Below are 23,715 nucleotides of genomic sequence, written 5' to 3' on the forward strand. Positions count from 1 at the left end.
AAGACATTTTTCCTACTTAGGAAAAAAAACCCCTGTATTTCCTTTAAGAACATATATTCTAAATATAACAAACCAACTAAAAACAAAAACACTTATGAGACTACCAGAATTTGAAATGGTGAGGTGATAGTATTTTCCCTGAACATGTTATTATGAAAAAATTTAAACAGCTAATTTAGAGTGTAGATTGTATTCTACCTTGTAGATTATGTCTGTAACAATTCACTATGCTAAACTTTACTAGATATCAATCCATAAACTTATCCTCTTATCCATTCATTAATCTATAATGTTATTGGTACATTTCAAAGTAGGTGTTGGCAATCAGAACTGCCAGAGCTCAAGGTCTCCACGACTCTGCAATGGGTGGATCTAATGAGCAGAGTTCCTGTTTTACACCTGTACCCTAGCTGCAAAAGAGGCAGGGAAATGATATTGGTTGAGTTTCTTTTCTTTTTTTTTTTTAATAGCCCAAACAAAATTATTTACTAACCAAAGGGATGATCCTAATGAAACCACCTTGAAATAGTTGCATGTAAGATATTTGTGATAAAAATAACTGAATCCAGTAATGGAAAGAAAGGGAGTATGGAGATTTGCTCAAAGAATTGAGCTTGTTCATTCTCACAGTTAATTCCTGTCCATAATGATGAAGTTGTTTTTTTTTTTAATTTATTTAGCATAGAAGAACTGGGGTGTAGCCCAGAGGTGTGAGTGGGATGTGTGTGAGAGGATTCACCAGAGACAGAGTGGGGAGCAGAACAGGGAGATCCACTGAAATACACTGTTAAGGGGAGCAGCAGGTGAGACAGGAGAGGTCTGCTGAGCCATGTGGGTTAGCTCCCTGGCCAGGGATGGAACCCAGGCCATAGTTGTGACAGTGCTGAGATTTAACCTCTGGACCACCATGGAAGCCCAATGATGATGTTTTTATTCCATTTTTTCATAGAACTGTGTACAGGTGACATTATTCATGATACATCCACAACTATTTTCCCACCTTCCAGTTTTCTTGCTATTGTGCTTTCCTTCCAATAGGCTGTTTGTGAGGTTACAGACAATTGGAGTTTTTCTGCCATTAGCTTTTTTTAACTTCTCTCCCAGATTACAAGAAACTGGTAGGAAGATGGCACTTGGTAGAGAACAAAGCCTTTACTGAATACATGAAATAGTAGTGGGGGCAGTTCTGCTGGAAAATGGGTACAACAGTCAACCAAATTGTATCATATCAGAGGAGGCATCCTGGGTCCCGGCTGCCAGGCTGGTGAAGCAGGAACAATCTGGGTAATGAGTATGTGCTTAATAGATTCCACCCCTGATGTCTACCAGCTGCTGATTGGTGGCCACAGTGGGGGCCCAGGGCGTGCAGGGAGCAAAGTAGAGTCCAGCATGGTACAGTGGTGTGCCTGGTTCTTTTTTTTTTTTTTTAACACAGGCCAAAATGAGGGTGATTTAAACAAGATGTCTCCTTTGTGTAAATGTCTAGGACTGTAGGGCTCTTTTTTTTCTTATTCCATCATTTTCTAGGATAGTGTTCTTTTTTTGATAGGCTGGCTCACTACTAATGCTATGTCTAAGTTTCAGTGGAGATTGAAATACACAGGAGAAAGTCAGACTGAAGGAAAGGTACATCCCTCTTAGATTTGGAGTCTTTGGCTTTCTGGGTTGGAAGGAGGAATGAGACATATATTAGGGGCAGCAGGTCAGGGGTGGGTAGCTAGAACCACACCCTGTGATAGGAAAGACTGGATCATCCCATCTCCTAGTACGAGGTCCAGCAAAATGTTTTCCCTAAGAAAATAGTCTTTAGTAACTGGGACTATGCTATGCTAGAATTAGCTCCTGATTGTCTAGAACTCCTTTTAACATGTTATTTAGTTCCTTGAGTTCCTTCTGTGTCTCATGCCTAATGCTAGGTACTGATATAAGATTATTATACTGGTAATGCCTGCTGTATGTATGAAGGCATTATCCAATATTTATAGACTCAAACATTTTAATTCAGAATAATGGTTTCTTATATTTAAAAACTACTTTAAAATTTTTCAAAAACTTCCATAAGACTTATCCTCATTACTCTTTAAGTTAATAATCAGGCATGATCCCATAGCAGAACTGAGACTCAAGTCATGGCTTTGAAATCTTTGTCCGCTGCTCTTTCCATCACATCACAGCCTCCTGCAGACTACTTCAGAAGTGTCAAAGATGGCTTTCAAGATTGTGGGATTAAGTATCACCCCACAGATTACTTACTAATGCAAAAGTACAATGTAACTTCAGAATAAAGTGTTCCAGCAGCCACAGCTTTAACCATCTGATCAACCTGAGTTCTATTATAGTAAGACAACCTGATATTGAACACATTCAGATATGTGATTCACATTCAGATATGTGATTCAATACAATAGCACTTGTAGTGTTGTAGAAATAAATTCTAACCTTTTACCCAAGCAGAGGAAGAGCAAGCGGTACTTCAGGAATGGTGAGGTCAGGAGAAGCTTTATTACTCATGCATAAGGTCCTAGACCTGGGTAGCCCTCTAAGGTCTGAGCACCGGTTTAAAAACCAAGGGTTCCTTTTACACACAACTGTCTCCATATCTGTTACATTGATAGCATTGTTTTTCAGCAGGCACAACCATTTGTGGCAAAGTCCCCAGACAAGAGGGGCAAGGCAAGAGGGGAAAAGTGCAGGCCTTCAGGGATGGCCTTGGAGAGATAGACCAGCTGGTTGGCTGCCCGACCTTGTAGACAGGAGTGTTGAGGCCCTGACCATGAATCTTGAAAGGGAAAGAGCTGTAAGTAAGCAAACTTGTTAATCATGCCTGCATTGGAATGTCCATTACACCTAGGCTAGACGTTCTGCTGGAATCTTTATTATACTCATTTGCTCAATAATATATTTTCACTTCCGTAATGTTTTTACTAAAAAATAGCTTAGCTTGATTCAAATCAAGCCGCTAGACATTAGCATCTAAATCTAGCTTGCAGATTACAGGAAATGCAGGAAACAGAGGAACAAATTAAATAACACCAGTGAGAAAACAACCAAACAAACTGGAGCATGGAATCATAAAAGAATCAGTTTCACAAAAATGCAAATTGATTGCTTTCATTGGATCCTGGCTTAAAAATTAACTTACAAAAGGTATTTACAGGGGCCTCCCCGGTGGCACAGTGGTTGAGCACTGGATCTGCCTCTGCAGCGCTGGTTTGATCCCCCGCTGCTACCCGGCCTCCGGAGGAGGGTCCCACATGGCGCGCAGACCTCTCCTGCCGCCCGCTGCTCCCCTCAGCAGTGTACTTCGGTCCTTCTGCCTGCTCTGCTCCCCGCTCTGGCTCTGGTGAATTCTCTCACCCTCCCACCCTTCTGACTGTACCCAGTGCTTGTATAAACAAACAAATAAACAAGAAATAAATAAATAAAATACATGCCTCTTAAAAAAAAAAAACCTAAAAAAAAAGGTATTTACAGTCAATACAGGTTTGTTTTTTTAAGGACATTGTTCTCATCTGAGGAAATGCAAGATACGGTATTTAATTATGAAATGTAATAGTATCTGCAACTTACTTTTAAGTGGTTTAACATAGACACAGATGTACCTGCCTCCACACCACAAAAAAACACTGGAGCAGGAATGTTAAAGAGGTAAGAATGACTGCTCCAAGAGGTGTCCAAAGCACTATTCCCTCAACTTTCCGTGTATATTAAAACTATCATGTTAAAGTGTTGGAAGTGGGCCTCCCTGGAGGGGCAGCGGGTTGAGCGCCACGCTGTGAAGTTGTCCGCAGTCTCTGCAGCGTGGGTTGGAGTAGCAGACGGCCAGGGAGCTACCCACATGGCGCGGCAGACCTCTCCTGCCTCGCCCGCTGCTCCCCTCAGCCGTGTGTTTCACTCAGTCTGCCTGTTCTGTTCCCCGCTCTGTCTCTGGTGAATCCGCTCACCCTCCCGTGCCTCTGACCTGTACCCCAGTTCTCGAGTAGATAAATAAAAATGTTTTTAAAAAATAAAGTGTTTGAAGGGAAAAAAAAAAACAAAACCCACCACCATCTTTCCTCGCGCAGATGCCTCGGACACCTCAGCGAGGCCAGGCGCGCGCCCCCTCCCCGCCCCGCAGCTGGCTTCCCGCCCCGCGCGCCCCGGGGCCGGGTCTGGGCATGCGCAGAGGCTCCCCCGCCCGCCCCGCCCCTCGGGCGTGCGTGTGCGCGCAGGGCGCAGGCGCGCGCTTCCCGGCGGCCCACGAGACGCCAGCAACGGGGCGCCGCGGCCGTCTGAGGTGCGAGCGCGGCGCGAGCATGGAGCCGCCCAAGGTGGAAAAGTTCAGCCCCGCCGGCAGGGGAAACGGACTGCGCGCCTTGGTGCGGCTGCGGCCCGGGGAGCTGCTCTTCCGCTCGGATCCCTTGGCGTACACGGTGTGCAAGGGGAGCCGTGGCGTCGTCTGTGACCGCTGCCTGCTCGGGTGAGTCCGGGGCGCCCACCTGAGTCCGGAAGAGCTCGCGGCTCGGGATGCTGGATTCCCGCGCGGGCTCCCCGGCCGGGGCGCACAGCCCCGCGGCGCTGTGGGGGTGCCGGGTCCTCTACACACCCTGACGCGCGGCTCCGGGGGGCGCGTCGCTGCTGACAGATTCTGCCCGGCGGCCCCCTGGGCTGCGGCACCCGGGCTTGGCGGGTCCCGGGCTCAGCGCGCTTCTGTAGGGCGGAGCGGGGGGAGAGAACAGCCTCTGCCCCGTCCCCTCTCTCCTCCGGCTCTACTCCCTCTGGCTGAGATGGGAATTGAGGGGAGCCGGTGGCGCGCACTTAAGGGGAAACTTTGGGGGAAATGCTTTGGGCCGTGGGTAATTTTTCTGGGGAACAAAAGTCAGCGTCCTGTGCGGCACTTTCTGTGTGGCTGCGGGACGGGGGCGCGGTGAGAGCAGGGGTGTCTGTAATTTGGGCTAACAGCTGAGGTTCAGCCAAAAAGAAGACTTGCAGAAAGGCGGGAGAATGTTGATAGTTAAGCACTTCCTGTGGTCCAGGTTCTCTTTGGTCTTGAGATATGAGGATGAATAGGACATCCTTTAGAATCCTTAAGGCGCAGATAAGCGAGAGGTTATTGCTGTGTATCAGAATGTCCAAGGTAGAGATGCAGTGCTGTACTGGGGGAGCATAAGTTACTAAGGTTCTGTGTATTCATGGCTATGCGTGCAAGTCCAGCTCTTAGCCACCCATCTAGATTCAGGAATTCTTGTGAAATTGGCTGGTAAGCCTGGAAGCACAGCCCCTATGGGAAGTGCTACGTAAGAGCGATTTTTGAAAATGTGAAATATGTGTGCACTGTCATAAATACTGTACTCAGGCAACAAATGTCATTAAATTTCTATTATAGGTCAGGGAGAAGAGCTCAGTTTGAAATGGGTGGGATGATTTTTAATATTATTGCTGTTGCAGACCTATTAGCCTAGGTTTCCTGTGGGTGGAGATGAGGCAGTAGGTTAAAAGCTCAGACCACTAGTTTGATCGTTAATCTTCCTACATACTCACTTGGTTCAGAGTTGAGGAGAAATTTATTTAATTTTTTTTAAACTTACCAACTAATAGTTTTATTTGTTGCTTCTTGAAGTAACCCAAATAGCAACAACAACCAAAATATGTGTTAAGGAGAGAGCACTTTGAAGTTCGTGTAAACTCCGAGATTGAAAACAATTCATTCCTTTTAAGACTTGACTTTTTACTGAAGCCTGGAGATTGAGAGCCATAGAGCTTTGATTCTTATTCAAGCAAATAATCAAGAAAAAGTTGAGGTCTTCATCCTTTTCAATCCTTTGGAGGGTTATCTAGAATTTGAGTGTACAGCAGGTCCCTCAATAATGCATGCCTGTTTTTAATAGCATACGTGAGAAAAAAGGAAAAAGGATGTTATTTAAGAGCCTGCTTTGTTTGTAGGCTTTAAAGTCATACTTTCCAAAAAACCTATTAGTGATGTTGAAGACTTACTGTAGTCCAAAGGGGTTAAATCTCTGCTATCACTGCTGCGGCCTGAGTTCAATCCTGGGACAGGGAGCTGACCCACATATGGTGCAGCACACCTCCCCTCTCTCACCTGCTGCTCCTCTTAGCAGTGTATTTCAGTAAATCTGCCTGCTATGCTCACCGTTTGTCTCTGGTGAATCCTCTCACCCCAGTTCTTCTATGCAAAAACAAATAAAAACCCCACAAAAAATGAAGTAGAAAACTTGCTTTTTCTTAAGTCCTATAGTATCGTTCTATGGAGAAGGTGTGTGTTATCTTGCAGATAAAATCAGACTGCCAAGTGATATAGCACATAGAATAGAAAAGTTTTGGCATGAATACATGATGACAGATTATAAACTGAATTGTCAGAGCTGAATGTGAATCTTACAACACATACACTTGTCCACTTCTAAAATATACTTCATAAACCTAGCCCTTTGTGGGTTGGATGCTTTTTGATTTACCATACTATTTCATTATGCTCTCTATCACTCATTTTTCTTATTAGCAAGAACTTACATGATTTAAAAAAAAAAGAGGATCTTATGAAAAAGTATTTGGAGTTTTCAGCATTGCTTTAAAGCTGGGGCTGGGGGTGGGGTGGGGGGACCTTACTCTGAAAATGGGCAGGAACCAAGGGTAATTCCACAGTCAGAATTGCTGTTCAGAAGTAGTTGGGGTTGGGACATGGGGGGTACATCACTTATCATGCTGCCTGGTAACACTGAGTCCTGCAGTATGTACCCCAGCACTGTGACAGTGAACCTTGCTACTTCTGCTGTTCTTGCCATAGCTGTAGCTTCTGCTTGAGAATCGGGGTGTTATTGGAGAGTTTCTTTCTCGACCATGCTTCTTCGTGATACTAGCTTCTAATTTAAAATCATCAGTTGTGTCTTGATTTAGGTCGCTGCCTGTACCCTAGCTGCAAGGGAAATTGAAAAGATGATTACTTGGCCTTACTCGCTTTTAAGAAAGGAGTCACATTCTACTTCTCACCCATATTCACGGAGTGGGGAAATCAGCAAGCAGACATAGGAAAAAGGATATCTGTAACTGCTAAGGCTTCAAACAAAATAAACGTATTTTTTTTCATACTGAGAAGCACTTCTTTATTAGCACTTTACATAACAAATATATTTGTACCTATTTTGGATTACTAAGAGGTAGTTCACATGTGCTGTGGTGGTAGATGCTCTATTGAACACTTTATTCACTTCAGTGGTTGTAGTTGTTTGTTCTGAAGTGCCTAGTTGGGAATCACTGCACCCTGAAAATTGTGTTAGGAAAATCAAATTTTGGTGCATTGTTTCATGCAGTTTTCTGCCACTATTGAATGCCCATCATTGGGGGAAACAATTGCTCATTTTTGGTTTTTTATTGATTGCCTATAAGTAAAATTTGTTTTTTAACATCAATTGTGTAGTTCTTGAAAATAGATGAATTAGGTCTTCCAATTTTTGTAGCTGGAATGCCTGGCAATAGTGAGCTCTTTGAGCACCTGCACCCCTATCTTTGTAGCAACACTGTTTACAATAGCTAAGCTTTGGAAACAACCCAAATGCCCAAAAATAGATGACTGGATCAAGAAGATGTGGTACATATATACCATGGAATATTACTCAGCATTCAAAAAAGATAAACACATGCAATTTGCAGCAACATGGATGGCGCTGGAAGGGATCATGCTCAGCGAAATAAGCCAGAAAGAAAAAGAAAAATACCGGATGGTCTCACTCATAGCAGGAATCTAGAAAACTTAAATAAGGGACCAGGAAAATGAATAACTATAAGAAAGTGAAAATCAAAATCAACAAAAAACTATGAACCAGAGACACTCTATGGGGGGAGGGGAGAGGAAGGAGGGATTGGGGTCAAAATAAGGGGGTTGCAATTGGATGGGGAATATAAAAATAAAATTTATTAAAAAAAAGTGATTAGAGGGCCTCCCCTGGTGGTGCAGGCGGTTAAACGCCACGCTGTGAAGCTATCCGCAGCCTCTACAGCGCCAGTTTGATCCCTGCCAGCTGCGAGGGTCCCACATGGAGCGGCAGACCTCTCCTGTCTCTCCCGCTGCTCCCCTCAGCAGTGTATTTTAGTCAGTCTGCCTGTTCTGTTCCCCGCTCTGTCTCTGGTGAATCCTCTCACCCTCCGGCGCATCTGGCCTGTACCCAGTTCTTGTATAAAATAAATAAATCTTTTTTTAAAAAAAAAGTGATTAGAGGGCCTCCCTGATGGAGCAGGGGGTTAAGACGCAATCTGTGAAGCAGTCCACAGCTTCTGCAGCATGAGTTCGATCCCCGGCTGGCCAGGGAGCAACCCACATGGCGCAGCAGACCTTTCCTGTCTTGCCCGCTGCTCCCCTCAGCAGTGTATTTCAGTCAATCCGCCTGTTTTGTTCCCCACTCTGTATCTGGTGGATCCTCTCACCCCCTGCATCTCTGGCCTGTACCTCCGCTGTTGTATGCATAAATAAATAAATCTTTAGAAAATATATTTAGGCGTGGCAGGCCTCTCCTGTCTCACCCGCTGTTCCCCTCAGCAGTGTATTTCGGTCCTTCTGCCTGTTCTGCTCCCTGCTCTGTCCCGGGTGAATTCTCACCCTCACCCTCCCACTCCTCTGGACTATACCCCTGAAAAAAAAAATATATAGTGAGCTCTTTGTAGTATGAACATCTAGCAGAGTTTCTTCTAGCTGTCCCTGCCCTTCTGCTGTCCTCCGTTTGAATGAAGAAATGGTGCTCCTTGGGTGTATTGTCAAGATGGTGGCCTCTGTACTGAATGAGCTGCTGAGGTGCCTTCCTAGCTTTCTGCCCTTTAGAGGTACTTCTGAGCTCAGCTTTCCTCCCCTTGAGGAAGCTTCTTTGACCTCAGTTCTTATTTCCCCTTATAAGGATGAACCCTAGAAATATCTGGGTTTAGAATACCAGAAATGTGATGTTTTTCCTCCCATTGCAATGTCAAAGGTGGAGTGCCCCCACAGCAGAGTCAAAAGAAATGTGTTTGTAGAAGTAAAGTTGCTGGGAACCCCTTTTCCATCTGTTGTGATCTCAAGCTGCATGTTTACTTCAGGAACGTGAAGCTCCTGGAACAGTTTGCTCCCACATTGGCTTTGTCGTCCATGCTCCTCACACAGGTGTCTGTATCAAGCAGCACAAGAAGTTGATCCAGGATATCCAGAAAGTCAGGAATCATGGTTTCCTCAGCTGCTACATTCCCTACCTTGAACCTACCACCTTTACTTCTGTACCTCACATGGACTCTAGTACATTCTGCCAACTTGGACTCTGGTTTTACTGGGGTAAGAGGAAGAGATACCATAGTGGCCAACTACAGTGATTGAAAGGTTCGGGAAGTAGTGTCAGAGTGTCTGAGTCTTAGGACAAGGTTTAAAATATTCTTTTAGGAGAGAAGAGTGAATTGCCTAGCGAAATGTAGTGGGGTTTCTGGGAATTACTAAGGATGTGCTTAATACTTGTGGGCATTTATTTAAACTGACTGAGCAATTAAGCAGGCTAGTGCTTTTTTAGCTCCCAATGGCCAGATACTTAGTTATGAGAATTGGGTTTACCCAGGATTGCCAGATTAATATAATGGATGGAGAGAGGGAGAAGGAAGTTGAATTTGTGGAGCAAGTTGTAGGCTGTAATCATGGACTATGATTTATAAACTAGGACTTGAAGTCTTGAGGAAGGTGATAGTGAAATGTGTTAGCGTCAGTGGAGTAGAGAACGTGATGTGGTTAAAGAAAGGGAGTTGTCAGAGAATGGGATGACTTGACATACACATGCTTTGGAAGTAGTATATGTGTTGGTACAATAAGATTTAGGCTATGGCAGAAAGAGGCTGAGTAAGGAATAAGGAAATCTTGTTGAAATAATCAGAAAACAGGTTGCGGTGTTAGATAAATTTTCTAAATGAGGAAGTTATCAAGAATGTTAGACATTGGGATGAATAAGCAGAATTTTCACATTGACTTCCTAACCGAAATTTAAGGGGCTTATTAATTGGAGTTAGAAAGAGCCAAGTAGAGGCCCTCACTCTCCCTCCCTTTGAATTCATAAAGACTGTCTTGGGGGTACTGTTAATTTTGTGAACGTTGTTAGCACCAAGTGCAAGCAATCTGCAGTGTTACTGACTTCCGGGGAATGGGGGGGCGGGCAGAACGTTAAAGGACTGGTGAAATCCCTTTCAGAGATGACTTGAAGTTAGAATTTTCAGATTCCTGACCCGTGGCTAATGGTTTACCTGTGGGCAAAGACTTGGAATATAATAAGGTGAAAGGTTAAGGTGGGTTGGGAAAGGATTCTATGGATGATGTGACTTCCATTTTTCTTTTTTAGTGGGAATTATAATTCCTGTTTCTTTTGCTTCTTCCTTTTCTTCTGCAAGGAAGTTGGGGAAGGGCTGTTTGGCTGAGCCCTGAGCCTGAGAACGTTTGGCCCATGTGAATGCCACAGCAGAGGACGTTCTTAATCAGACAGGATGGCCTGCTTTGTGGATAGCAGTAAGTTGTTCTCCTTCTTCAGACAGCCTGGTGCTTGTTCAGAGGGCTGAAGAACAGAGCAACCATGAGGACAGGGATGGAGGCTGGTGCCTGGAACGCAGCAGTACAGACTTCCCCTCACCGTAGCCTTTGTGGCTTCTACTGGTACAGAATACCAATTTGCTACTTGTAGAAAGGGATCCTGAGTTTTCCAAATGGCGACACCTTTGGGACCAACCAGTCAGCTGGTGTCAGTTTTTTATTTTAGATTCTTTCGTCGTGGAAGGATCACTGATTTGTTCTCATTGGATCACTCAGCTTTCTTGCACTTGGATTTTGTCTGCTCTGCCTGAAATACCATCTCTGAAATTTGAAAATCTTCTCTGGTGTTCTGCACAAGGCTATCTTGGACCTTCACAGCAAGAGAATTGAAGCAGTGGGCTAATGCCTGTGGTTTTGAATGCTGTTAATATGCTGTCTTTTGAGGCAGCAGATTTCATAGACCGGTGGTTCTCAAAGTTTTAGTCTCAGGACCCCTTTACACTTTGAAAAATTTCTGGAAACAGTTTCATAAGAGGGGTTTTAAAATTAGATATTTAGGACTCTGGGGAGGTTTTGTTTATGCAGTTGTGTATTGATTTTACTGCATGAAAACTTAAAACTGATACATTTTGGAAAATAGATGTTTAAACAAAATACTAATTATTTTTTAACAAAGTTACATGAAAACTTAATGAAATGAGTTGCTTGCTTTGCATTTTAGCCTAACCCCCCTAATGTCTGTCCTTTTTTTTTTTTTTTAAAGATTTATTTATACAAGCACTAGGTACAGTCAGAAGTGCGGGAGGGTGAGAGAATTCACCAGAGCTAGAGTGGGGAACAGAACAGGCGGACCGACGAAACACACTGCTGAGGGGAGCAGCGGGTGCAGCAGGAGAGGTCTGTGTGTCATGTGGGACCCTTGCCCGGTGGCTGGGGATCAAACCGCACTGCAGAGGCTGCGGGCAGCTTCGCAGCCCAGCGCTCATCTGCTGCGCCACCAGGGGAAGGCCCTCCTAAAGTCAGTTGTAACAGAAGATCCTTGAATTCTCATAACGTTTGCATTTGGTATACTGCAAATTACATAAAGAATCAGTGTATCAGTACATTCTCTAGAAAACTCCACTATATACTCATGAAGACAAGAATAAAAAAGGAAAAAAATCTACTACTACTATTATGTAAGTAGTTTCTACCTTGTAGGTGTCCTAAAAAGGTTTCAAGTATTCCCACGGATCCTCTGACCATACTTTGAGAACCACTGTTATAAAATAGTTGATGTGTCTTTTGTATCATTTTGAGAGGCTGGGGCTTGTTCTCTGTTACATATTGTGAACCAATGAATAATACTTGGTTCTGAATAATACAGGTTTTCTTAAAACCTGCTAGGATATATGGAATCAGGAACCAAAGTATGGAGTTAGTGCTGCTCAGTTTGGATGACTCATCATTTTTTGTTTTCCAGTCTCTAACGCTGGGTTGTTTCTGGAGGTTTAGTAGTTAAGGAAGAGATGTTCTACTGAATTAGATGTGGCCAAATATGGGATTACCCTTGATTATCAAAGAAAAGAGAGGCACTTTCCATTTACATGTTACTCTGACATGTAAATATTAAATATTATTATTCAGTAGTTAACATGTTATTTTATCACTTACTGAACAATGCCAGGGATGATTTTAGGTGATTTACCTGTGTACTTCACTTAATTCTCTTAAAAACTCTAAAAACCTTTTGTTCCTTACAAACACACAAATGAACTCTAGTGCATTCATGCCCATGTAGGAGTGTAAATTGGTATTGCTCCACTGAAGGGCAATTTGGAATAATTTATGAATTGACCACTGTGTTTTCTTGATCCTACTTTTGGGATTCTTACAGAAATATAAATATTGCACAAGGATACTTGGCATAGCATTTTTGATAATTAAAAGAATTTTAATGTTTGTTTATAAGTGACTAGTTAAGTTGTGATGTAGTCATATTATATAGTACTATCTAGCTGTTAAGATTCAAGTGGATCTGTTTGTACAAATGTGGATGGCGTCCATGGCATTTTTCTGGGTGAATAAAGTTGAAAGTGTTTAAATAAAATCTTTGTATACATATGTATATGTTTAGAAAAGGTATGGAAGAACACCTCAGAATTCTAATATGACTACCTCCAGAGAGTGGGACTTGCAGGGAGGAAGATATCCTTTTGTACTTTATATATTTTGTGTTTTACTCCCAATTATGCTTGTGTCATTTTTTTTTTTTGTACTAGAAATTTAAATAAACTTGAGAAGGTCTTAGACGTTGTTTCATTTGAAATTGTATAAAAGGATGTCTGCTGCTTGTGATAAAGATACCTTTGAAATACTTGCCAACTTTTGTCCACTTTTTTTGATTTACCATCTGATTAGACCAAGAGTGAACCTCTTCGTAGAAGGTGAGCCTGTTCACTGGCTGACCACTGAACCGAGAGATGTAGAACTCCTGTTGATAATCCTCATAGTTCTTGCTTCCTCCTTGCTCAAGATTGGTTATTTAACTTTTCCTTAGTATTTCTCAAACATCACATTAGTAAACTTTATTCATTTTCCTGAGTGCACACAGAAGATGATTGTATTTTCCACTCTCGCTGCAGCAGGATTGGGGACCTCTACCTCACTTTTGGCCAGTGAAGTATAGGGTGGAGGTTATATAAAAGCCATATCCTAATCTGCATAAAATATTCCTTGTCGTCTTTCCTGATTTCTCTTACCTTGCCTTGATGACTGTGGGGGTGGAGAAATAATAAGCATGAGTCACAGCATAGAAGAGAGCTGTTCTAGAGAATCTCCTACATATATCAGATTTAGTTGGAGCTAGAAATAAACCTCTTTTGAGTTAAGTCACCTTAGAGCAGCTGTTCTTAAACTTTAATTTCTATGTGAATCACTGAAGATCTTTTCATGTGAAGATTCTGATTCAGTGAGGTCTGTATTGGTGTGAGATTCTGCATTTTTTTTTTTTTTTTAAGATTTATTTATTTTTATACAAGTACCGGGGTACAGGCCAAATTTTCAGGAGGGTGAGAGGATTCACCGGAGACAGAGCGGGGAACAGAACAGGCAGACTGAAGAAATACACTGCTGAGGGGAGCAGCAGGCGAGACAGGAGAGGTCTGCTTCGCCATATGGGATCGAACCTGCGCTGCAGAGGCTGTGGACAGCTTCACAGTGCGGGGCTCAACCGCCTGCGCCACCAGGGAGGCCCAGATTCTGCATTTCTAACAAGTTCCTAGGTGATGCTAAAGCTGATCACACATTAGTGGCAAAGATTTAAAAGCATTAAATGAAATGACATATAGGCTGCTGTAAGTAGTCAAGAACTACTCATCAACTGGATGTTATAGCAACCTGAGATGGCACTGAATATGCTGTGTTTAATTTATTCTTCAGTAGACAACTGCTCTTTATGTATGATGGACTGGAATTCAGTTTTCATATTATGTGTATAGAAAATTTATGAAGTTAGAACTTGGAGTTATTTTTCATCTCCTCACCCCCACACCCCTGTCCTCAACACGCACACACAGTTTCTTCTTTTTGAAGATGTAAGTTCCATTTATCCTGGCCCTTTATCCCAAAATACTTTAGTATTTTTAGCCAAAGAATAGGGAAGTTATACATATCAACTTCAATAAATTTCACATTACAAATAGTACCTGTATTTGAGTTTTGTCAAATGACCCAGTAAATTTTTTTGAGTATTTTCCCCTCCCTTTTTAGTACACAATCAGTCTCAGCTCAAACTGTATTTATTTGTTCCATCTTTGGCCTTCTATAATCTGAAACATCCCCACAATTTTCTTTGTCATGTATAGCACTGACTTTTAAATCGACAGCCTTCATTTTGAGTTTAATGCAATGATTCTTTAATGCAATAGATTCAGGTTATACATTCTCAGCTGGGGTGCTGTGTGGCTGTCACATCTGTCTTGGCATGTCCAGTTGCCTTTTATTAATGGTATTATTTATGATCATCCAGTCAAACTGTTGTTCTGTTTTACTGCTCTACACTATCCCTCCTGCCCCCAACTGATAACCTGGGAAGGCATAACAACATGGCAATACTCTGCTTATTAAAATTTCCTACTAGGTTTAGCATTTATGGATGCTTCTTTCTAGATTGAATCTTTTGGTATGATAGTTCCAAAATGCTGACTTTCAAACTATGGCATTTCCTCTATGCTTACTGGTTGGGATGCAACTCAGCATCTACTATAAACAAAGGCCTGTCTTTCACTCTCATCATATGTCTTTTTAATATCAGTGTGAATTGATGAATTTCTGTTCTTTTCGTGATTTCTTGATTATGTACCTTATTTTGGTGTTCAGTTTTTCCCAGATTTTTTAGTTTTCAACTTTTCAAGGCAGATCCTGTGTCTTTAGGATATACTCCCAACTTCTAATTTTTTTTTTTTTAAAGCAGTTCCTTACTTTTTGGTTTAACATATGTCCCAGGCTCATCCTGTACTTACCTGCTTTAATCCTGACTCAGTAGCGCTCTGAGAATTCCTGGTTTCATTTTTTTTTTTTTAAGATTTGTATTTATGCATATAAGAACTGGGGTGTAGACCAGAGGTGCAGGCAGGTAGAGGAGTTGGGGGGGGGGGGTAAGAGGAATCATAGAGTGGAGAGCAGAACAGGCCGATTTACTGAAATATACTGCTGAGGGGAGCAGTGGGCGAGGCAGGAGAGATCTGCTGTGCCATGTGGGTTAGCTCCCTGGCTGGGGATTGAACTCATGCTGCAGTGGCTGGCGATAGTTTGATAGTGCTGAGACTTTAACCTCTGTACCACCAGAGAGGCCCTATTCTGGTTTCTTTTAATGAGAAATCATATTAGAGACAAAGATCTGAGCACTTGGTGTGCTTGTTGCTACTGGGATGTCTTTGCTATTTGACCTTTTCAGCAGACAAAGTGAGTATGCAGGTACATGCAAATGTGCAGCCTGTACACACACACACACACACACACACATACACACATACACACACACACATTTAAAAAGTCAAGGATTCATACCAGTACTTGCAAGTATGATGTAGCTCCTCAGGGTTGTTTCATTCCTTCTCTCATTCCATGATTGTATATCCCTTCTCCTTCAGTGCTAAACGTGGCCCTCAACAAAAATATTTTTACTCATTTGTTGAACTCTATCTAAAATTGTTTCAAAAATGACTTCACCCAAATGATTAAAAAAAAAACAAAAAACTTGTTTGCAATTTCTCCTGCATATTCCATCAAAGACTGAGAATATATAGTTAAATATTTTGGTCATTTTATATTCCTTTCTTTTCCTTCAGTGTTTTGTTATTGGGAATTCAGTTGAATTTATTTGTTACACTTTAATTCATTTCTGGGTTTTCTCATCCATCCTTTTTGGTTAACATTTTTATTACGGTTATTGACGTATATGCTTCCTAAACTCAAACTATAAAAAGATGCAATTATGAGCCCCTACTTATCCATATGCCCTACCATTCCCGTAGGTAACGAAATTTGTTGTCTTTCAGTATTCTCTCTCTCTCCCAGTCCCTTTGGTTTTTGGTAAACATAAGCAAATATATGTATATTTTAAAATTATCCACTTTTTATTGAAAAGATAGAAAGCTATATTTGCTCTTTTGTAGTACCTACTGGAAAGCATGCTATATTAGTTTATAGAGAGTTTTCTAATTTTTTTATAGCTCCATAATCTTTTTGTATATGCACTTACAGTTTTAATAGCATAGTATTTTCTAATTGCAAAAATTCTATAATGAATAACTTGCTCTTAAATATTTTGTATAATTGCAGGTGTATTTTCAGCATAAATTCCAGTAAGTGGGATTGCTGGGTCAGAGTGTTAATAGCTTTGTGGGAGTGGTACAGTTGTACATTTCCAGTAGCAATGTATGAGAGTGCTTGTTCCCTCAGCTTTGCACTGACTTTTATTAAGCTTTTGAATTTTTGTCGAACTGATGTAAGAAGTTGTATCTTGGTGGAGTTTAATTTGCATTTAATTTACATTATGAGTAAAATTAAACATTTTTTTCATATATTTAATGCTTATATTCATATCTTTTTTGAATTGTTTATATCTCCCATCCATTTTTCTTTTTTTTAAAGCGATTGTTTTATTTATTTTTAAATACTTATTTTTATTTATGAATAAAAGAAGTTGGGTATAAGCCAGAGGTATGGTGGGGGGTGTGTGTGTATGTGAGAGGATTCACCAGAGACACAGTGGGGAACAGAACAGGCAGATTGACTGAAATACACTGCTCAGGGGAGCAGCAGGTGAGACAGGAGAGGTCTGCTGCACTATGTGGGTAGCTCCCTGGCAGGGGATCTAATTCATGCTGCAGTGGCTGTGGATAGCTTCATAGGTTGTGTCTTAACCCTTTGCGCCGTCAGGGAGGCCCTGTTTATCTTTCATACTACCGAAAACATACTAATTCTCTTTCAGAAAGAATATACAAAAAAAAAAAAATCTCTTTACCTAGCTCTGGGTGATTTCATTCTTATAACTGAATCACCTTTTGCTATTCTATAACATGATACCCTATAATCTGCTGTCATTCCCCAAGATCTACCTGGTGTTTCCATTGGCCAAATAGGCAAGTTTAATGAAGGTTTGCATCTCTCAAATCTTTTGTGGTGGCATTAAGTGTCCAGAAATGCAGTACTGGTTTTGGTTGCATAATAAGGTGTATAAAGGCAATTCTAGTGGTTTCCACTTGGTGTTTATACCATAATAGTCATTACTTTATGGGTAGGAGAACATTAGAGGGTATTTGACAGTTGCTGAGAATGTCTCTTCTAACTATGCATTTTGGAACTAGAGACTGAAACCATAGGGTGGATTTAGGTGACTAGTGTGGACCCACAGTGAGATGAATCTGCGTCCACACTCCATTGATCCCCTGACTTCCATAACTCCAGTTCTTGGAAGTTGGATTGCAATGGTATTTTGGGTCTTCAGAAATTAACTAGTTCAGAGCCAGTGTCTATTGATTTCCCCAAATTCTGGTTATGTTTTCTTTCCTAGTGCAAAGCCATCCTTGTAAGTGGCTGTAGATCACTTTTGGGAAGCCTAGATGGAAGGTATATAGTACACATACTTGACTCTGTGCTAGAATTTTTCCTCAGGGGAATCTGAAAATTCAAGAAACTCTGAGTTTGCAAACTGGCTCAAATTGTTAGAGGCCAAAACTTTTTTTTTGTGATTTAAATCATACCTCTGTTAACTACCCCTAGAGTTTTTTAGCTTGTACTAATAATACTAATTATCCATTTATTTATACTAATTGTCCATGTATACTTTTTGCCATGTATACTAATTGTCCATCTGTTTCAGTCCTAGGAACATTTTGATTAATTAGCCAACATTGAAGATCTCTGCAGTTCAAATTTTTTGTGGTTACTGTTTTGGCTGCTATTATGGTATCTACTCACACCTTACCTTTGTTGATTAAGTGCTGCTACTTCTTGGTCCCTGCCATCATGTGATCCCACCATTCCCCCACCAAATTCAGGGAGCCCAGTTTGATGATAGGAGGAGTTATTTTTATTCTTTATCTGTGGAGCTCTTAACAGAGACCAGGACTCCTGTCATGAATGTATTCTCAAAACTTGTGAATAGAATGTTCTCTGGATTCTTTTAGGATGGGATTAATGGTGGGTCAGCTGGTCTTATATATTACATAAGAGTGATATATCACTTGTATATGAGTGATCAGTTTTGTGAATCTTCTTAAATTAAATCCACTCAGCATTCTTTTTAGCATACCATAGAAGTTCTGATGTTTCTTTTTTTTAAAAAATTTTTTTTTTATATTCGCCATACAATTACAACCCCCTTATTTTGACCCCAATCCCTCCTCCCCCCCCCCATAGAGTGTCTCTGGTTCATAATTATTTGTTGATTTTGATATTTTCTTTCTTATAGTTATTCTTATTCCTGGTCCCTTATTTAAGTTTTCTAGATTCCTGCTATGAGTGAGACCATTGAAGTTCTGATGTTTCAACTTCATTTAGTGTAGATTGCTGCTGCTGGGTCAACTTCTATTTAATCAACCAAGTCAACTTTTAGAACCAGCTTCCTGGGCCGACCTGTTGAATCTACCATCTCTGCTTTAAGTACCCCACCAGTAAATTCAGCTTAATCCAGCATCATCTTCTACCCTAATCCACGATACATCAGCACTGTAAAAATTCTTTCCCATATGTGTTCCACAGGTTTTTGTTGATATAAATTGGCAAAATCTTGCAGTTCTTTTGGTATGTAATACAGCTTTCGATGGTTGTACTTTTTAGCTTTATCTGTTGGTGGACTCCCAGTACTTGAGTTTGGTCATAGATCTAGAAACACTGAGAGGTGGTGAGGGTAGTTCCAGAGGAGGATCAGTAGTCTTTCCCCATGTATGTCATGGGGAGGCCATTGCAGCTTCTTTAGGCAAAGGAAGACCAACCTCTTCATAGTGCTTTTATTGGTAAAGGTAATTCAACAACAGTTATGAGTTCAGTATACCAGGTTTCATGGGCATCTGCTCATATGTTTGCATCCTATATATAGTGTTCCACTCCTTGTCAGTTGCCTAACTTTATGTAAGAGTTAAACACGCTTGGAAATTCAGTTCATGTTGTCTTTCAGTTCTTGCTGTAACAACTGTGGTCTGTGGATCAGGCAGCATGCTGTCTGCTGAGAGTTTGTTAATAATGCAGTTTTATGCTGCACCATAGATGTCCTGAATCTGAATACACATTTTCATGCATAACTTCAAGATATCTTTGTAACTTCTATTTTGTAATTTGTATTAAAGTGAGATGAACTGATTTCTATACATTTAAACTTGAAAGTTCTCAGCAGTCAAGTTTTTTGATAAGTTACTACTTTGAGATTATTTTGGGGTATCCTATAATTTCATTTTACATTTAATTCTTTGTATGTTACATGCAATTTTTTTTTGCAGATTAAATTGTATAATAGATGATTTTCCCTTGTAACTGGGCATCAGATGTGTTGCTCCCTCTTGTGGACAATGGGGTGAAAAGCACAAACTTTTTTCAGACTAGTAACTTGGTTTTCAGCTATTAAAACTTGGTGTCCCTGAGTGATCACCTTTGTGAATCTTCTTTCTAATCTGTTCTCAACCTCTGACATTTACCATAAATTTTGTTTGCAGTTTACTAAAAAAAGCAAGCAAGTCAGATTTTGTCAAGCACCTTTGTAAAACTCACTATAATGATTTAACACTGGACAAATGACTATAGTAGTGGTGTCTTATTAATGATGACTCTGCTAGTTACATTAAGAGTCAAAAGTCATATCTGAAACTGAGTCAAATTTGAATTTGTCACAATCTGGGGGAAAATTATACTTGTTGATCTGCTGACAGTGGGATTTAGTACTTGAAAGGTTTTGTGCAAATGATTCTGCTCCCCTCCTCCCCTTGCCAGCTTTTGTTATAATAAACACTTGTTACTTGCTAAAATGAAAAAAATATGACCATGTGATGGAATAGCTTTATATTGTATCTCTTTCTAATCTTAGGAAAGCAAATGGTTGCTCTCCCAGCAACATAGTTCTGTTTTTGGAATGTTCCTGAAAAGGTGCAATAACCCATGTGGTAAACACCCTAGGTATTTTATTTATTTATTTATTAAGATTTATTTACTTGTGCATACAAGAACTGGGGCATAGGCCAGAGGTGGGTGGGAGGCGGCGGGTGAGAGGATTCACCAGAGACAGAGCGGGGAACAGAACAGGCAGATCGACTGAAATACACTGCTGAGGGGAGCAACACACGAGACAGGAGAGGTCTGCTGCACCATGTGGGTAGCTCCCTGGCGGGAGAATGCTGCAGTGGTTGCGGTCAGCTTCATAGGTTGCATCCCAACCCCCTGCGCCACCAGGGAGGCCCCCTAGATATTTTAAAGTCAAAACTGACAAATGAAATCATTATTATCCTTGTTTAAATACAGAAAAGGCAGCACCCCTTTATTTATTTTTTATTTATTTTTTAAAGATTTATTTATTTATTTATACAAGCACTGGGTACAGTCAGAAGCACAGGAGGGTGAGAGAATTCACCAGAGCCAGAGCAGGGAACAGAGCAGGCAGACTGCTGTCTGCACCATGTGGGACCCTCGCCTGTGGCCGGGGATCGAACCAGCTCTGCAGAGGCTGCGGGCAGCTTCGCAGCCCAGCGCTCAACTGCTGCGCCACCAGGGGAGGCCCAAGGCAGTACCCCTTTAGAAGTTAAATTGTTGTCAGCTTGCTGTTTTACACATGGTCTTTTCATGTTTTGTTTTTGTTTTTTCTTTTTCTGTTTAATTGTAAACATTTGAGAACATTTACAATTCTAGCTTTATATTGCCTTTTTATTCATTACCTTGGTTGAGAATCATGCCAGAAAAATCGTTTACTTTTTTGTTGTTCTTGTTAGCCTTTGAGGAAGAGATAAGGAGAAATTACACAAAGGAGAAAAGATAGATTGATAGGTAGGTGTACAGTTTTGACTTGATATATAAGATAAAAACGTGTGTCAACGAATTGTCTTATATTGGAAAAGCCAAGAAACTGAAGAAAATATTTACCACTTAAAAAGGCAGATATCCTTTAGATATAAAAGTCATAAATCAGTAAAAGAAATTTACTTTGCATTACTATGGGCTTCCTGGTTTTTTTTTCTTTCTTTTGATCTTCGTGTTTGAACAGTTCTGATCTTTAGATCGTTTTCTCTGTGAGGGATTTCTCTTCTGATTTAGTGGTTCTCAACATTGGTGACTCAACATTAAATGGGCTTAGAGTGTGTCTTGAACATAGACATTTTGAAAGCTCCCCAAGTTGTTATAATGTGCAATCTGGGTTGACAATTACTATCCTTCCTTTTCACCTTAACTGAATTTCCTCTCTGCCTCTTTATATTTAAAGGTAAAGGTAAACTTGCCCCAGATGGATTCAGTCAAGCTACGTACAGTATCTACACGTAATTCTGTATGTTGAATTTCAAGCTGGACATTTATATTAACATGGTATGTTCACATTTAAATGCATTTATTTAGCAAAACAGCGCTACTTTGGACCAAGCTTAAGAAAATCAATTCTCACTTGGGAGACAAGAGACTTTAAAGCAACTTGTTACCCCTTTTTTCTTGACCTAGGTTTTACTCTCTAGTTGAGTAGGTAATTTAATCGTCTTAGTTTCGAGTTTAACTTTTTTGACATGGAGGGGGCTTGCAATGAAAGGATTAAATGATTTCTGACATGCTTTTAAAACTTTCTAAAGTTTTTAATATTATTTTAGTAATTATTGCATTTGTCTCCTTTTTAAAATCACAGATTTACTGAGATATAATTCATATACCATAGCACACAACTATTTTAAAGTGACATAAGGTAACATAAATTTTACCATTTTATCCATTTTTAAGTGTACAATTTAGTGGAATGAAGTACATCAAAAATGTTATGCAACCGTTTCCACAACCACTTTTTGAGTATTTTAATTACCCCCAAAAGAAACCCTGTACCGTAAGCCTGTCTTATATTAAACAAACAGAGAAAAACATTGAGATTAAACCCTAGGCTCTTTGGTTACCTGCTTTGTGATGAGTTTACAGCCACCTAGAAATCACTTCCAGTTCTAATTAGCTCCTTGTTATCCTGACCCACTAGATGGCAGTGGGGGAACACCAGGTAGAAAAGTGACTGGAGGAATCCACTTCTATTCCATCTATTTGTAGTAGTTAAGTGCATTGCTATGCAGGCTGCCTCAGACAACTGATCCTGTCCTCATTACAGATTTTGCTAATGCAGAATATTGCTGCACCACTTGACTGTTCCCTAGTCATCTAAACCCATCTTATCATTACTGTCAGGTTTCTAGCTACCTTTGTTAAATGCAGTGACTCCATAATTTTCATTACTCTTGTTATGTTTTGGCATCCTGTTCAGTTTTAAAATCTTTTTTTTTTCTCATTTTATCTTTTTGTCTCACTGGTTCTTGGGGCTCTTTTACTCTTTCCATTGCTTTTCTTTTTCCTCCCAACCATGAGCCCTGGACATTTCCTAATAGAGTGATTATCAATGTTTGCTACAGATTGGAATTGCCAGAGGAGGTTCTAGCAATTATTAAAACAAAATCCTGGTGCACAGACTACACATAGACCTATTAAATCAGATCTTTGGAGGTGGGATCCAGACAACGTTTTTTAAAATCAGAGTTACCCACCAGATATATAATTTGTCTTCCTTTATATTCTATACAGTTTTGTAAAAAATAACTAGATTCAGTCCAAGCTCAAGGAATGAAATTTTAAACAGGTTACTTCAGTGTACTTTTACTCTACCTCAACCTACATATAGCTGATTATAAATCGAGGTCACTTGCATTTTAAATAATTATTTAAGCAGTTATTTGTAATTTTCAATATTGGTCTTTCACTTTTCCTAATCTTTGTGTGACACAAGATGTAAGCTCTTTGATGTTTTTTAAAAATAATTTTAGAATGTCAGCCTCTTCTAGGTTATGCTCTAAAATTGCTATGTATTAAAGCAAATTTCCCTTCTGTCCTTTTTATTTCTCTTTCATTTAATTTATTCTTTATTTTTTTAGTTGCTTAATGTTGGGCATCTTAACCCCTATGCTTCTATTTCTTTATTCTTAAAATAAGGACATGTCTAACTCATGAGGATTAAGTGAAGGAATACACATGAGAGTACTTGGTACAGTGCCTGGAATATTGCATTGTTTCTCAAAGCACAGACCATCATATACATCTGTCAGAATTAGCTGGAAGTGGCGTTTATTTCAAATCTGCCTTCTTGTGCCTTGTCTAAAAATATCTACTGTTTTAGGCATAGGAATTTACATTCTTATTAAACTACCTAGGTGATGCTAGTACCCACCAATTTTTTTTTTCTTAAAGATTTATTTATGCTTACAAGAGCTGGGGTAGAGGCCATAGGTGCTGGAGGTGAGAGGATTCACCAGAGACAGAGTGGGGAACAGAACAGGCAGATTGACTGAAATACACTGCTGAGGACAGCAGAGGATGAGCTAGGAGAGGTCTGCTGAGCCATGTGGGTAGCTCCCTGGCTGGCCGGGAATCAAAATTGCCCCCCACCAAATTTTAAGACTTTATGTATAGGACAGAGACAAATCCATTTGTAACCTTTTTCATAC

General features: G+C 40.5%; 1 protein-coding gene across 2 annotated transcripts in view; it reads left to right on the top strand.

Moving 5' to 3' along the window:
- Positions 1 to 3,839: 3,839 nt before the first annotated feature.
- SMYD3 (SET and MYND domain containing 3) overlaps positions 3,840 to 23,715 on the top strand; it is a gene marked incomplete at its 3' end in the record, with an annotated part of 742,797 nt that continues 722,921 nt past the window's right edge. For both annotated transcript variants that reach the window (XM_084254008.1, XM_084254009.1), the window contains exon 1: positions 3,840 to 4,459. In XM_084254008.1, coding sequence (XP_084110134.1) covers positions 4,065 to 4,459 — 395 coding nt within the window. In that variant the 5' untranslated portion in view covers positions 3,840 to 4,064. The remainder of the gene's footprint in view (positions 4,460 to 23,715) is intronic.

The sequence above is a fragment of the Talpa europaea genome, assembly GCF_964194135.1.
Source record: "Talpa europaea genome assembly, chromosome: 14".
NCBI classification, from domain to species: domain Eukaryota; kingdom Metazoa; phylum Chordata; class Mammalia; order Eulipotyphla; family Talpidae; genus Talpa; species Talpa europaea.